This window comes from Mustela lutreola, chromosome 7 (genome assembly GCF_030435805.1).
Source record: "Mustela lutreola isolate mMusLut2 chromosome 7, mMusLut2.pri, whole genome shotgun sequence".
NCBI lineage: Eukaryota > Metazoa > Chordata > Mammalia > Carnivora > Mustelidae > Mustela > Mustela lutreola.
Window position 1 is genome coordinate 66,833,406 of NC_081296.1, and position 13,520 is coordinate 66,846,925.

Genomic DNA, 13,520 nt, shown 5'->3' on the forward strand with positions numbered 1-13,520 from the left:
ATAATGGAGAAAGATTTGAACCAAGGAATATTGGGGGTGGGAAGTACTTGGTGTTAGTAGAAGTCTTGAAGATCCTTGAATCCCAGGCTTTTGCCTGGCATTTTTATCATTTGTCCAGAGGTTTCCAAACTCTCTCAGTTCATGATGCTCCTAGGTAGTGTCTTACTAATATTTATGATATCCAAAGAAGTATCAGTGATTCCATTTTGAATGGTCAGATCCAACAACTTAGTGTAGGTACTTGAAAAAGTGTTCTTAGTTCATTTTTAAGTAACTACAATTATTCCCTAATGGAATTGTCAACACAAAATGAATAAACTCTTTAGAATCTCTAAAAGTAAGGAGGGGCGCCTGGGGTGGCTCAGTAGGTTAAGCTGCCAATTCTGGGCATGATCTCAGGGTTGTAAGATTAAGTCCTTCCTTATGCTCTGTGCTCAGCGCAATCTGCTCATCCCTCTCCCTCCCCGTCTGTGCCCCCTCCCCCCACCAGCTCCACTAAAAAGTAAAACTAAGGAGAGACCTGATCTGAAGACAGTCGCCTAACTGGCTGAGCCACCCAGGCACCCTGAGAACTCCAAATTGACTGGTTTAAAATTCTATTCTCGGGAGAAATTGAAACTGCAAATAGGTTTTGATTTGCTGCTCTGGGGGCAAGGCTTGGGCCTAAGGCTTCCTTTTTAGCACTCCTAACAGCCTTGCTGTATGGGTGGTATTCATTTCATTTCAGCCTTTCATCCCAAGACTCAGGGCATTCAACTACCTGAAAAGACCGGTTCAGGGCATTAGCCCACCACATTAGAGGGGGAAAATAGCGAAGGGGGTTAGAGGCTTAATTGCATCTCTCTTCCCCTGTTAAGTAACAAAAATTCAACTGAGTCCATTTTAAAGATCTAATTGGCTTTATTAAACAATTCATGACTCTGGCAGCATCCCATTTAGCAAATAGAAAGGAACTCCAAAGAGGCTCAGAAAAGGAAAGGTTTTTATTTTTTTAAACATTTTATCTGTCAGAGAGAGAGAGCGCGCACAGGCAGGCAAGGCGGAGAGAGAAGCAGTCTCTCTGCCAAACAAGGAGCCAGATGTGGGACTCGATCCCAGCACTCTGGGATCATGACCTGAGCTAAAAGCAGATGCTTAACTGACTGAGCCACTCTGGCATTCTAAAGGAAAGATTTTTAAAGGTAGCAAAGGAACCGAAAAAGGAAATTATGAGAAAAAATTGATTGTTTCAGGCAAGATCCATCCTAAGAGGTACACAAGGGGGGGGGGGGGGTTCCATCAATAAATTTCCCAGTGCTGACTGGCAAATCCCATGTTGAGTGGTTAGAGGTTACATTCCTGGGGCGGGGGCAGTGGGGGAGTGAAACTACAGTAAGGTAGTTAAGTCTCAGTTTACTGATTCAGAGCCTTAAGTGGCTCCACTGTGGCTCTGTGTTTTTCTTTTTAATACTCGTGATACACTACTCTTGCTTTTCTGTACCTTCATTCCCCTCCCCCAACCCTGTTTTTTAAAAAGCCCTGATACTCTTCTTGTACGTTGAATAATTTGCAAGATAGTAACTCGTTCGCATAAAACTCCAAAATCACTCAACCCTATTACATAATAAAGCAAGTTTTAATGGCTTCTAACAGTGTGCACAACAGAGCCAGCGCTCCCTACCCAATCTTAGACATCCCAGATAGGCTTTTAACAATTTATTTCCAAGCACTGGACATCTGGAGAGTTTTCCCAGGCTGTTTTAACATTTTCTTTCCCGCAGATATAGACCTCTGTAGTTAGGGACTGCTACCTCAAAGCAAGGGAGATACAACTCCTAGACTCCCAAGACACCTTTCTCGCTCCTCTACTTGGTAAGGTCTCCACCTAGGGATGACTCCCGCAAAGTCTCCCAAGAGCGCCAACCCAGCCCCGCGGTGGGGACCCGGGATCAACTCTTCACCGCTGATTGGCTGATGTGGTGACCTAAGGCAGCGCGGCCTTCAGCCAAGGGTGATAGGCTGCTGGAGACCCACCCCCTCGCCCATTGGGTGGGGCAACAAAGCCCGGGATTGGTGGAGCCCAGGGGGCGGGTCGCCGCTGCTGGCGCTGGAGCTGGCTCTGCAGCTGCGGCTTGGGCTCCGGTTTCCTCTTGCTATTCGCGTGCAAGGCCGCGATGGCGACTTCGGCTTGGCTTCTGGGACGGCGTGCGGTGAGTTGGAGGCTGCGGTCGCCGCGGGCGCAGCTTGCTAGCCTCGTGTCCCAGCGCGCCCACTCCCTCTTGCCCGTGGACGATGCGATCAACGGGCTAAGCGAGGAGCAGAAACAGGTAAGGAACCTCATCCCCTTTCAGGCCCCAAGGCCTCCTGGCCAGGCCGCATCGCCCTGCTCGGAGGTCACTCAGACGCTCCTCTGCCCGGCGCCCACTCAGCCGCGGCAGTCGGAGGGCGGGGGACGGGCGCGGGTCGCAGCCTCCCCGCTGTGGAAACAGCAAAGCCTAGCTGCTGAGTTAGGAGGAGATCGGAAGGCTCCTGGAAGGCTGATGGTATTCTGGTGGAGGTTTGATGGTGTTTTGGCTGGGACACTGGCATGTAGTAAAAAGCCCTCTTTCTGAAGTCCAGTTACACCTGAACACTGTCTTAAGACTATGGTTCTCAAGCCTGCTTAATAAGAATCACCAGTGAATCTTTTTTGAATACTCAGCTCCGGGGGCTTTGAAGTGCACTGTCTAATCTGCTATAAGTTCTTCAACACAGTTGCGTCCAAAGCACAAAGTTGAACAAAACACGAAATTGCATTTCAGGTGAGCCTGAACTAGAGCCTTCCTGGAAGATGACTGTTCCCTTTGAGATGTTGGCAGAGTTCCCCAGGAGCCTGTCTCCTGGCTATTAAGCCAATATCTAAGGCTCCAGGAATTACAAAATCCATTTGCGTTTGCAGGCAGCAGATAGAGGTTTGAATCCTCTTCCGCAGAAAGGGTTCAGCCCTTGCTCTCAAACTAGTCAGCCAAGAGTTTCAAATCTCTTTCAGTAATCCTTTGTAACCAAAGTCTAGGGGAATAGAAAGCCTGGCACGTGCCAAAAACTGAAGAGGGTATGGCTAGAACAGTGAATGGGCTGAGAAGGATACTGAAGAAGGCTCGAAGAGTCAGTAGGGGTCAGCTCATGCAGGGCCTTAGAGACATGAGTAAGGAGCTTGCCTTCTAGGTACAATGAAAAGCCATGAAATGATTTTATGTACAGGAGTGACATTTTAAAAATACTCAAGCTGTCTAGGCTGAGGACCTTAAAAGAGATGAAGATCATCTCTGAGGAAGTATAAACTGTTATGATCTCTAAGTTTCGATCTGATGCCGGTTGGTGGGGTTACTTGTGGCCTGTTTTCCCCAGTGTGTCCTCAGTAGTGGAGATGCTGTTCTTAGTGGCAGCAAGGGACTGTCTCAGTGGCATCTGTCCACCTCTCTCCCTCTAGCTTCGTCAGACCATGGCTAAGTTTCTTCAGGAGCATCTAGCCCCCCAGGCCCAGGAGATTGATCATATCAATGAATTCAAGAATCTTCGAGTGAGTCATGATGCCTGTGCTGGGGGGAGTTGGCTGGGAGTGGGGCCAAGCAGCAAGGGGGCAGTTTAGGGGCTGGGCTGGGTCGGGAATTGTGCGCTTCCTGGAAGAGCTCACAGTCTTCTGGTAAATAAAACCTCCCTAACAGTGCAGCCCCTTCATGTGAAGCATCTGAGTCTCGTTCCAGATGTGCCAGATGCATGTGACTGACTTCCTTCTCAGAGCTCACTGCACTTCACTTTTTTCTGTTGGCAGGAGTTTTGGAAGCAGCTGGGAAACCTGGGGGTCTTGGGTATTACCGCCCCTGGTGAGTATAGTTTCCTTCCCTAATGAAAACTTTTCTTGCATGCCCTTTAACACCATTTCTAAAAGAAACAGGAAAGGAGGGGAAAGTTTGTGCTCAAAGAACCCAGCACTTTCTCTTGGACCTGAGAATGCATCCATTGACTGTCAGCCCAAGGAGGAGTATACAGTTTAAGCAGTAACATCCAGAAGGCAAAGGGATGAGGCCTGTGTGGTTCACTGACTCAGAATTACTTAGACTCTTGAACTCTGCATGTTTAATAAGTTCCCCCAGGTCCCCCAAGTGATTTGAGTTTAGAAAACTCCATTATCATGCAACTGTCTTGTACTTCAGTCTTTCTTTTTTTTAATTTTATTTACTTATTTGACAGAGAGAGATCACAAGTAGGCAGAGAGGCAGGCAGAGAGAGAGGGGGAAGCAGGTTCCCTGCTGAGTAGAGAGCCTGATGTGGGGCTCAAGTTTGTGTTTGCTGTAAATTCTGGGATCATGACTTGAGGTGAAGGCTTAACCCACTCAGAGGCTTAACCCACTGAGCCACCCAGGCTCCCTGCACGTCAGTCTAAACCCATCTCCCTAATTCCTAAACTCTGCCCTACTAGTAGCCTCTAGGCAGGACTGCTCAGGACAGGTATGTTCCTGTTGGGACCACCTATGTCCTCTCCCCACAGGTGACTTGCAGTGCCCAGTAAAGAAACCAGCCTGTGGCCTCACCTGCCAAAGCCTGAACAGTGCACAATGCCTCAGCTTGTAGTGTTAGAACAGAGGTGGAACACGGTGTTCTTACATCTTCCCTCACCACTTGGAGACGGTTGCAGGGATTCGAGCTGATTCCAGAGTCATAAAATGAAAAGACTTAAAAATGTAGACCACCTTAAGTAAAGTGGTAGAGGGAACGCCACTGGGAACTCCCAAACCAGACTGTGTTTGGAGGTTTATGAGCCCTCAAAGAAAGCCAGTTCTGGTAAATTCTAGTTTCCACCAGGGTTGTCCTGGTGGCTCTTTCCGGTGCCTCCCGCCTGTGGGCTTACCTTCCTAGAGTTGCAGGGGTTGGGCTCTCCTTTCCCTAGAGCCTAAGATGAGCCTGACTTTTTGGTCAGAGTAAATGTGTTCCTTTCGTGGGGCTTGAACTCTTAACCTCAAGATCAAGAGTTGCATGTTCTACTGACTGAACCATCTAGACAATCCCACGTGCGGAGAGTCTTACCAGGGTTTGCCCAAAGAGCGAGCCTAGGGGTGGGAGGTCATAATACCAGATGAGCCAGGTACTTTGATTTTGGATCTGTTGCCAAGGAAAAATTGGCGAGGAATTCTGAAATTCACCATTTGTGGCACTCCAGTCCCCCATTACTAATCTTGCCTTTTTTTTTTTAAAGACGTAATTGACATATACTATTGTATCAAATAACATGTTGATTTGATAGTCAAATCACCTATGCTATGCTAGTCCAAACACCTATGCTATGAAAATCTCACCTTACTCAGGCCTTTCGCACATGGCGTCCTTTGTTTAATGTCCATTCTTAGTGCTCTGACCCTCCTTCTTTGTGTTTCTTGGTTAATCCAGGTTGCCCTTTATTTATTCATCTGCTCATGCACTTCTGTGGCTTTCTGAACAGTGGGTACGCAGGCTCTCTTGTCTTACATAAGAGGTCTTTCCAGAATAACCCAGGCATTTGCAACGACTGTTTTCTGAACCACCTCAGCTGACCAGAGGCAGCAGGCAAAGCCAGTTCCATGAGCTGGTAAAGCAGGGCCCACAGTGTCAGCCTACCGACCTTGCTAGAGGGTAACTTGTAGTAGGAGCTACAAGAGTGTTTCTTTGCTGCTGGTAAACATTCCTGTGACTGCCCCAATGTAATCTGGGCTGCCTTTTCCATTCCCCTGCCGATCCCAATTCCCAGTTCAGTATGGCGGCTCTGGCCTGGGCTACCTGGAACAAGTGCTGGTGATGGAAGAGATATCCCGAGCGTCTGGAGCAGTGGGGCTCAGTTACGGGGCCCACTCCAACCTGTGCCTCAACCAAATTGTGCGCAATGGAAATGAGGCCCAGAAGGAAAAGTACCTCCCCAAGGTGAGGAGATGAGGAGGGAGAAACCCTGAGGCATCCTCCTGGGTTGGCAAGGGTCAGTCAGACTTGCTGTCTACAACATGCTGCCCTCAAGCAGGAGCATCTAGCCCCCCAAAGGGTCATGGACTTGCTTTAGAAAAATTCACTCAGAAGAATTAAAAATAGGACCAGAACTCTTGAGTCACTCACAGGATGTCATTTGTGGAGCATTTGAAGAAATGTAAAACTGAGACTCGCTTCCCTTGCAGAGGGAATGGGAAAGGGGAAAGATTTTCAGTCGTATAGGTAGTGGACTTCTCTTCCAGGACTTTACCAGTACCTGGTCTGAGAGATGTCTGAAGGGGTATCACATGAGCGGGTGAGAAGCAGTGTCGTGAGCTCCCGTAGGGGTCGGACATCTGAAGTCATAACCAACCTTTGTGGTTTCCTTACAGCTGATCAGCGGTGAATACATCGGAGCCTTGGCCATGAGTGAGCCCAATGCTGGCTCTGATGTTGTCTCCATGAAGCTAAAAGCAGAAAAGAAAGGTGAGGCTCTCTTGACTTGGGAGCTTCTGGAAAGGGAGCTGAAATGCACAGAGGGACAGCCCTTCTCAGGGTGAGGGAGGGGGTGGCCTCTGCTGGCTTTCCAGAACTATTTCCCATAGGGGGCACCTTCCTGCCCAGCAGTAGGTCCATGAAGTGACTGGTTGGGATGGGCCAACATGGCTTGAGCAAGTAGCCAACTTCTTATCCTTAGGTGATCACTACATCCTGAATGGGAACAAGTTCTGGATCACCAATGGCCCTGATGCTGACATCCTTATTATCTACGCCAAGACAGATCCCGCTGCCGTGCCAGCCTCTCGGGGCATCACGGCCTTTATTGTGGAAAAGGTGAGTGGAGGGCAGTGCATGCCAGGAGGCTATTATCTCCTGAAGTCAGTACTACAGAAGGCTCTCTCCTGCTGGTCATAGACACAATCAGTGTGTGCTAGGCCAAGGCTCCGGAGAGGGCGGGGAGGGTGGAGATAGAAGAGCTGACTGCAAGGAGAAGGGCCACATTGGAGCCCAAGAAGGATGAGTCAGATCTGAGCATGGTTGAGCCACACAGAAAGGTCCAGGAAGATGAGGACTAGAAGGAAGCAACTCGATCTGATGACCACAGTGTCCCTGCCAGCCTTGGGGAGAGTGGCTGTGGAGAACAAGCAAGTTCTGAACATGTGAACAGCTTCGGGGGTGGCCAGGTGGTGGATGAAGGCTGCAGCGAAGCAAGAGGGAGATGGAGCAGGAGTTGGAATGAAAAGGCGGACATTTGAGTTTGTTTTCAAGAATGGGAGAAAATTGGGGCACCTGGGTGGCTCAGTGGGTTAAAGCCTCTGCTTTCGGCTCGGGTCATGGTTCTGGAGTCCTGGGATCGAGCCCTGCATTGGGCTCTCTGCTCAGCAGGGAGCCTGCTTCCCTCTCTCTCTATCTACTCTCTGCCTACTTGTGATCTCTGTCTGTCAAATAAATAAATAAAATCTTTAAAAAAAAAAAAAAAAAAAAAAAGAATGTGAGAAAACTGGGGCACCTGGGTGGCTCAGTGGGTTAAAACCTCTGCCTTCAGCTCAGGTCATAATCCCAGGGTCCTGGGTTCGAGCCCCGCATTGGGCTCTGCTCAGCGGGGAGCCTGCCTTCTCCTCTCTCTCTGCCAGCTTCTCTGCCTACTTGTGATCTCTGTTGAATAAATAAATAAAATCTTTAAAAAAAAAAATGGGAGAAAACTGAGAGATTTATTTGGTAGAGAGATAATTATTTGGTAGAGAGAAAGGAATATAGGAGAGGGAAAAATTGAGGTGTGTGGGAGCAAGTGAGCCAAACCCAACAGTAAGCCGTGGGAAAAGTAGGGCTGGATTACAGGTGATGGTGGAGAAGCTGCCTGAGTCATGACTGTGCAGCATGAGGGCTGGGAACCGTGGGGGTTAGGAGGCTGAGAGAGAATTCCGGGAATTAAGTGTCCTGAAGGTTTGCAATACCCTCTATAGAAAGAGGGAACTAAGACCAGAGGAAAGAAAAGAAGGTAGCCCAAAGAGCCTGGCAGAGATTGGAAATCTCATGGTCATGTGGTACGACCCGCATTAGCCTGCCCGGCCATATACTTTGCCAGTCATTTGGCAATGCAGACTGCATCTGGTTAGCCTCAGGCCAAAGTACATAGATGGCTGAATTTGATCCTGGGGGGGACTCAGATACAGATGGGAGAGGTACAGAAGGAAAGGAATGGAGTTACCTGGAGAGTGTCCCAGAAGTGCTTTCCCCTGAGAAGAGGAAACAAAGCCAGTGAAGGTCAGGGGCTACCCAGGGTGTGGGTATTTCCTTGAGAAAGTACTGCTCCCATGAGAAGTGGGGAGAATGCACCTAGAGGCAGAGGAGGGTGGGGTATTAGCTGGAGCTTATAGGAGTGGGGCAGTCCTACAGAGTGGGCACCCTGGGAGCAGGAGGCAGTGTGTTGTGCAAATTCGGGACCAGATGGGAGGGTGGGCATTTCTCAAGGGTCTGCCTTTTACTAGCCGCCCTGCTTGAGGACTAGTCTGTAATTGGGGCCACCTTTTTTTCCCCCTGTAAAGGGTATGCCTGGCTTCAGCACCTCCAAGAAGCTGGACAAGCTGGGCATGAGGGGATCCAACACCTGTGAGCTAATCTTTGAAGACTGCGAGGTTCCTGGTGAGTCCCTGAGAATGGGCAAGTGCCTGTGTGACCCTTTCATAAGTTGAGAAAGTCCATCTCAGGTAAGAGGAGCTCACCATCATCAGCTTACCGACGACGTGTCTAGATGGTGTGCCTCCATCTACTGTGCTTGCCCTTGGGCCCATACATGTGGGCCTTAGGCTGCCAGGCAGCTGTCCTTCTGGCCAGAGCTGCATGCCTGCCTGTGGCCACCATGAAGGCTCCTTTTTCTTATGTTACTAATACACTGGGTCTGGGTGGTATGCCAGTACCCGGAATAGACAGGTAGGAGGTGCCTCACCCTCTCCTGTCCTCCAGACTGCCCTGTTTGTGCGTGTCCCTGAATAGCCCACGTAAGATTCATTAATGATGTGGGGGGAAAAAAAACACCATTCAGATAAACTGATGGAAGCCAGGCTCAGTGAAGACAAGAGAATTCAACTGGAGTATTTTTGCTTTGAGGACCAGCCAGGTTTGCTCTGCACCTCAGCCATAGACCATTCCCTCTCCCCCATTACCCAGGACCCCAGAACAATAGGCTTTGGTTACAAGGAGCATCTAGGGAGGCCAGATCAATGTGGATCCTTTTAGATCAGCAGGAAACAACGGCCATCATTAAGTCAGTGGTCTACGCTGTATTGAGTGTCCTACCCACACCTCCAAGGCCTTCCAGCGCCCTGGCTTCCAGGCTAGGGAGGTAGTCAGCAGATTGCATAACTGACACTGAATGACCCATCTCTTAGACAAAAACTCCTCCAGAGACTACTTTTGTCGTGGGTGGGGGCTGGTGATACTGGAGCAGGGAGCAGACTCAACCTGGGGGACAGAGTAATTCTCAGTTTCCTTTATGGGCATGGCTAAAAAGAACTAGGGAGGGGTTGGATGGCTTCTAGACCAAATTAGCTTTTCTTTGCCATTCAAAGCAGTCAAGGAAGAGAAAGGGAAAGTCTAAAGATGGGGCCTTTGTGTCTTATGAGTGGGGTGTGTGTGGTAGTGTGGTGGTTGGGGAGTCCCTCTAGCAAGGTCTATTTTTTTTTTTTTTTTTTTTAAGATTTTATTTATTTGGGGCACCTGGGTGGCTCAGTGAGTTAAAGCCTCTGACTCAGGTCATGATCCCAGGGTCCTGGGATGGAGCCCCACATCAGGCTCTCTGCTCTGCAGGGAGCCTGCGTCCCCCTCCTCTCTCTTTGCCTGCCTTTCTACCTACTTGTGATTTATGTCAAATAAATAAATAAAATCTTTAAAAAAAAAAAAATTATTTATTTATTTATTTGAGAGAGAAAGCATGAGCAGAGTGTGGAGAGGGAGAGGGAGAAGCCAGACTCCCCGCTAAGCAGGAAGCTGGATGCAGGACTCAATTTCAGGGCCCCAGGTTCATGACCCAAGCCAAAGGCAGATGCTTAACCCACTAAGCCACCCAGGCCCCCTGAAACAAGCCCCACATCCAGCTGGAAGTCGTAAACTCCATGTTTGTCTCTCACTTGGAACCCTAGTCGGTGGTCAAAGGTCAGGTGACATTTTAGGGCCTGCGTGAAAGCCACGATATCAAACCTAGCAGCTTTTATACAATTGAGGAGGCTGTGGACAGCCCTCTTCCCTCTGACTGGCACTTTTTCCCGGCAGCTGCCAACATCCTGGGCCATCTAAGTAAGGGCGTCTACGTGCTGATGAGTGGGCTGGACCTGGAGCGGCTGGTGCTGGCTGGTGGGCCCCTTGGGTGAGTGTGAGGCTTTAGGGGAGCTGGGCTCTCGGCTTCCTTGGCAAGTTGTGACATCACAGCCTTCACCTTGGTGGGGGCCAATGGGACCTGCCTCCAGGGAGATGCACTTTTTCTCTTGGAAACAAAATGAACAGACCTCCTCCCCCCGCCATGTACTTTTCTTCACAATGGAGGGAGATATTATCAGATGACAGACCTAAGGCCCAAGTTGCACTTCTACTTAATTATTCAGGATGAAACAGAACACACGAAGGCACTAAGACCTCTCTGCACAGGGGTCCTGCTCCTCCATCTGGTGTCCGGGAAAGGGGCACACATCCTGGGCAGTTGGTGCAGTGACTGAGCGGGGGTGATCAGAACCCTCATGCTCCTTGTCTCCTCCCTGGGACTCCAGTTCCTCATCTTGCCAAGCCTCCTCCCTGCAAGCTCCCCACACTGGCAGTGGGGGTACAGCGAGGCGCCTCCCCAGTGTCGTCCTCTTTCCTGGCAGGCTTATGCAGGCTGTCCTCGACCACACCATTCCCTACCTACACACAAGGGAAGCCTTTGGCCAGAAGATTGGGCACTTCCAGGTGAGTGGAATTCTTCTGCTGAAATGTACTTTCTTGACAGGGTCCAGATTGTCTTTATCAAATGAGCGAACAGGGCATTCCATATCTTTTGCCACCAAAACGAGCCTGGAGGCTTGGAACACAGGCTCTTTTGGCATGCTGCCTGGGTTGGGACCTTGTCAGGAAGTGACCCTCGTGTCCATTCACTTCCTACTTGAGATGAATGAACCTGACCTTGTAGGGCTGGTGGGGGAAGCGAGCAGGCTGTAGGCAGGCCCAGGGAAAAGAGCAGCGTTTCTGGTCATGTATCCTGGTGTGAAGTCACCTCTCAGCACGTGGGGTTCACCGTGCAGCGGCCGCTCTCTGGGCAGCTCTGTCATCTAAGGCAAGTCAGCCTCCTAGCTGTGCCCTCGCGTCCCTGGGCCTGGCTCTCAGATGGCCACTGCTGACCTGCTTTGAGTGACTAGGGGGAGTGTCTGAGAGGAACATGGCTCCGGCGTGCTGACCTGTTGACCCCCTCCTTGTGCCCAGCTGATGCAGGGGAAAATGGCCGACATGTACACCCGCCTCATGGCCTGTAGGCAGTATGTCTACAATGTCGCCAAGGCCTGTGATCAGGGCCACTGTACTGCCAAGGTAAGGGCGGGCTGTGGGGACTCCCTCCCTGTGTGGCCCCCGGCAGGGCCCTTCTGACCCCAAGCCCCCTCCCACAGGACTGCGCGGGGGTGATTCTTTACTCAGCTGAGTGCGCCACCCAGGTTGCCCTGGACGGCATTCAGTGCTTCGGTGAGTGGCCCCCACTTCCCACTCCTGACCCCAGAAAGTTTCCTCTTCACTCCTCACGCCGTGCTTCGGCTGCTGCTGAGCTGCCACCTTTAAGCTCCTTCTAACCCCTGTTACTAGGAAGACATGTTAAAGCAAATGAGAAAACTGCCAGAGGCCACGAGTGGCTCATCCCATCAGCAATGCCTCTCTCTCACACTCCCTGCCTGGTCCCATGAACACTGGGAAATGGGGAGGGAGGGATGCCTCAGAGGCTGATGGCCTTAAGAGCCCAGAATTGGGCCAGAAGGCCTGGGTTTGAACCCTAACCCTGCCACCGGCTGGCTTTATGACCCATGCAAAAGACTTACCCTTCCCTGGGTCCGGCCCCCAGTGAGCGCTGTGCAGTACCTTTCTGTCCGCCTTCCCAGGTCTACCAGTGGCAGTAGCCATCTTTGCCTGGTGTCCTCAGCAATCTGGGTGGCCTTCCAGTCCCTTGTCCCCACTCCCACAGCTAGGTGTTTCCCACAGCCTCCCCTCTCAGCTCCATTTGCTGCTTGTCTTTAATCAGCCTCTCCTCTGGCCTCTTTCTGTATACTTGGCTCTCTGTTTGCTTTCCTCACTGCCCCTCACCTCCTGTTGTCCTCTCCTCTCTGCCCGAACCCTGGCCACAGGTGCCAACGGCTACATCAACGACTTTCCCATGGGCCGCTTTCTGCGAGATGCCAAGCTGTATGAGATTGGGGCTGGGACCAGTGAGGTGAGACGGTTGATCATCGGCAGAGCCTTCAATGCAGACTTCCACTAAGCCCAAGACCCTTCACCCCCTTTCTCAGCACCGAGAGGCCTTTCTTTGGACATAGAGATATGGCAGCTCTCCTGCTGCTTGGCAGCACTCACATCAGCCCTTGGCCTCTGCGTGAGGTCTCTACCATGGCTGACAAGTGCTGTGGGCCTCAGAGCCCGGCCCCCAGGATGCCACAAGTTGAAGGCAGACATGGGGGTTGGGGAGCAGCATTTCTAGTTAGACCTTCTGGTCTGAAGAAGCTGGAGGACATGAATGAGGGTTGTGGTGGGTGGAGGGCCTTCCTGGAAAGTGGCTTAAAATGGACTCAGCAGGAAGCATACTGGCTGTTCTGGGGCTTCTGGGAAGGAAAGAAGCCACCCTTTTTTTTGGAGGAGGAGGGGGGCTATGCCTCTTGCAGGGAACCGAGTACCCTAGAGGCATTGCCCCTCTACATGTATTTGAACATGGCAGCCTCGTCTTTCTTGGGAAAACAAACAAACAAAAACAAACAAAAACCCAAACCTAGCCTTTGTTTCTGCTGATTTCTAGAGGCATCAGCTCCGGATAGCTGGTGAGCAGGCACCCTCTCAGCCACCGCTAGCAGTTCTTCCGGGCCCCCCCAGGGCTTTATTCGTTAGGGCTGAAATCCCGTGGTGTTGGGGTGGAGCTCCAGGAAGAGGCAGCTCAGAACACCTGGGCCACCCAGACTCCACTACGTGGCAAAGATCTGTGTGCTTGTGAGGGATCAGCTCGGCGCCAGCTTCCATGGCAGCATCTCTGAGCCCTTCAGCCCTGCCTGGCCGCTGCCACCGTCCAGTCCTGGCCGGATGACAGCCTACAGCTGACCAGGCAGCAGGCCTGGCTGGCAGCACAACTCCAGCCAAGGACGCCTGTGTACATTTCTCTGGATGCCCTATGGCTAGTTTTGTTACAACAGCTCCGTGGCTGCTGCCATTTTGTATTAAGCGTTAGGAAGCAAACCCATCTGCTTCTAAACTGGTGTTTCTGGCAGGGGGTTGGGGAGCAATGTACTTGCTACTGCCTCCTGTCCGGCGCTAGCCTGTGGCCTTGGAGGATAACTAGTCCAGGTCCTACTCTGCCATCT

General features: G+C 51.0%; 1 protein-coding gene across 1 annotated transcript; it reads left to right on the forward strand.

Moving 5' to 3' along the window:
- The first annotated feature begins 2,074 nt into the window (after nt 1-2,074).
- On the forward strand, nt 2,075-12,936 carry IVD (isovaleryl-CoA dehydrogenase). The gene is made up of 12 exons (XM_059181159.1): nt 2,075-2,306; nt 3,449-3,538; nt 3,791-3,842; nt 5,741-5,910; nt 6,342-6,435; nt 6,647-6,783; nt 8,496-8,592; nt 10,219-10,312; nt 10,806-10,887; nt 11,398-11,502; nt 11,580-11,652; nt 12,303-12,936. Exons 1-12 carry the CDS (start codon nt 2,154-2,156, stop codon nt 12,434-12,436), a joined length of 1,281 nt encoding a protein of 426 aa, XP_059037142.1. The 5' UTR covers nt 2,075-2,153; the 3' UTR covers nt 12,437-12,936.
- The last annotated feature ends 584 nt before the right edge of the window (nt 12,937-13,520 follow it).

Coding starts and splice junctions, on each gene's coding strand:
- IVD (XM_059181159.1), top strand. CDS start 2,154: ATGGCGACTTCGGCTTGGCTTCTGGGACGGCGTGCGGTGAGTTGGAGG. Junction 6,436..6,646: donor GCTAAAAGCAGAAAAGAAAG/GTGAGGCTCTCT, acceptor TCTTATCCTTAG/GTGATCACTACATCCTGAAT. Junction 10,888..11,397: donor AGAAGATTGGGCACTTCCAG/GTGAGTGGAATT, acceptor CCTTGTGCCCAG/CTGATGCAGGGGAAAATGGC.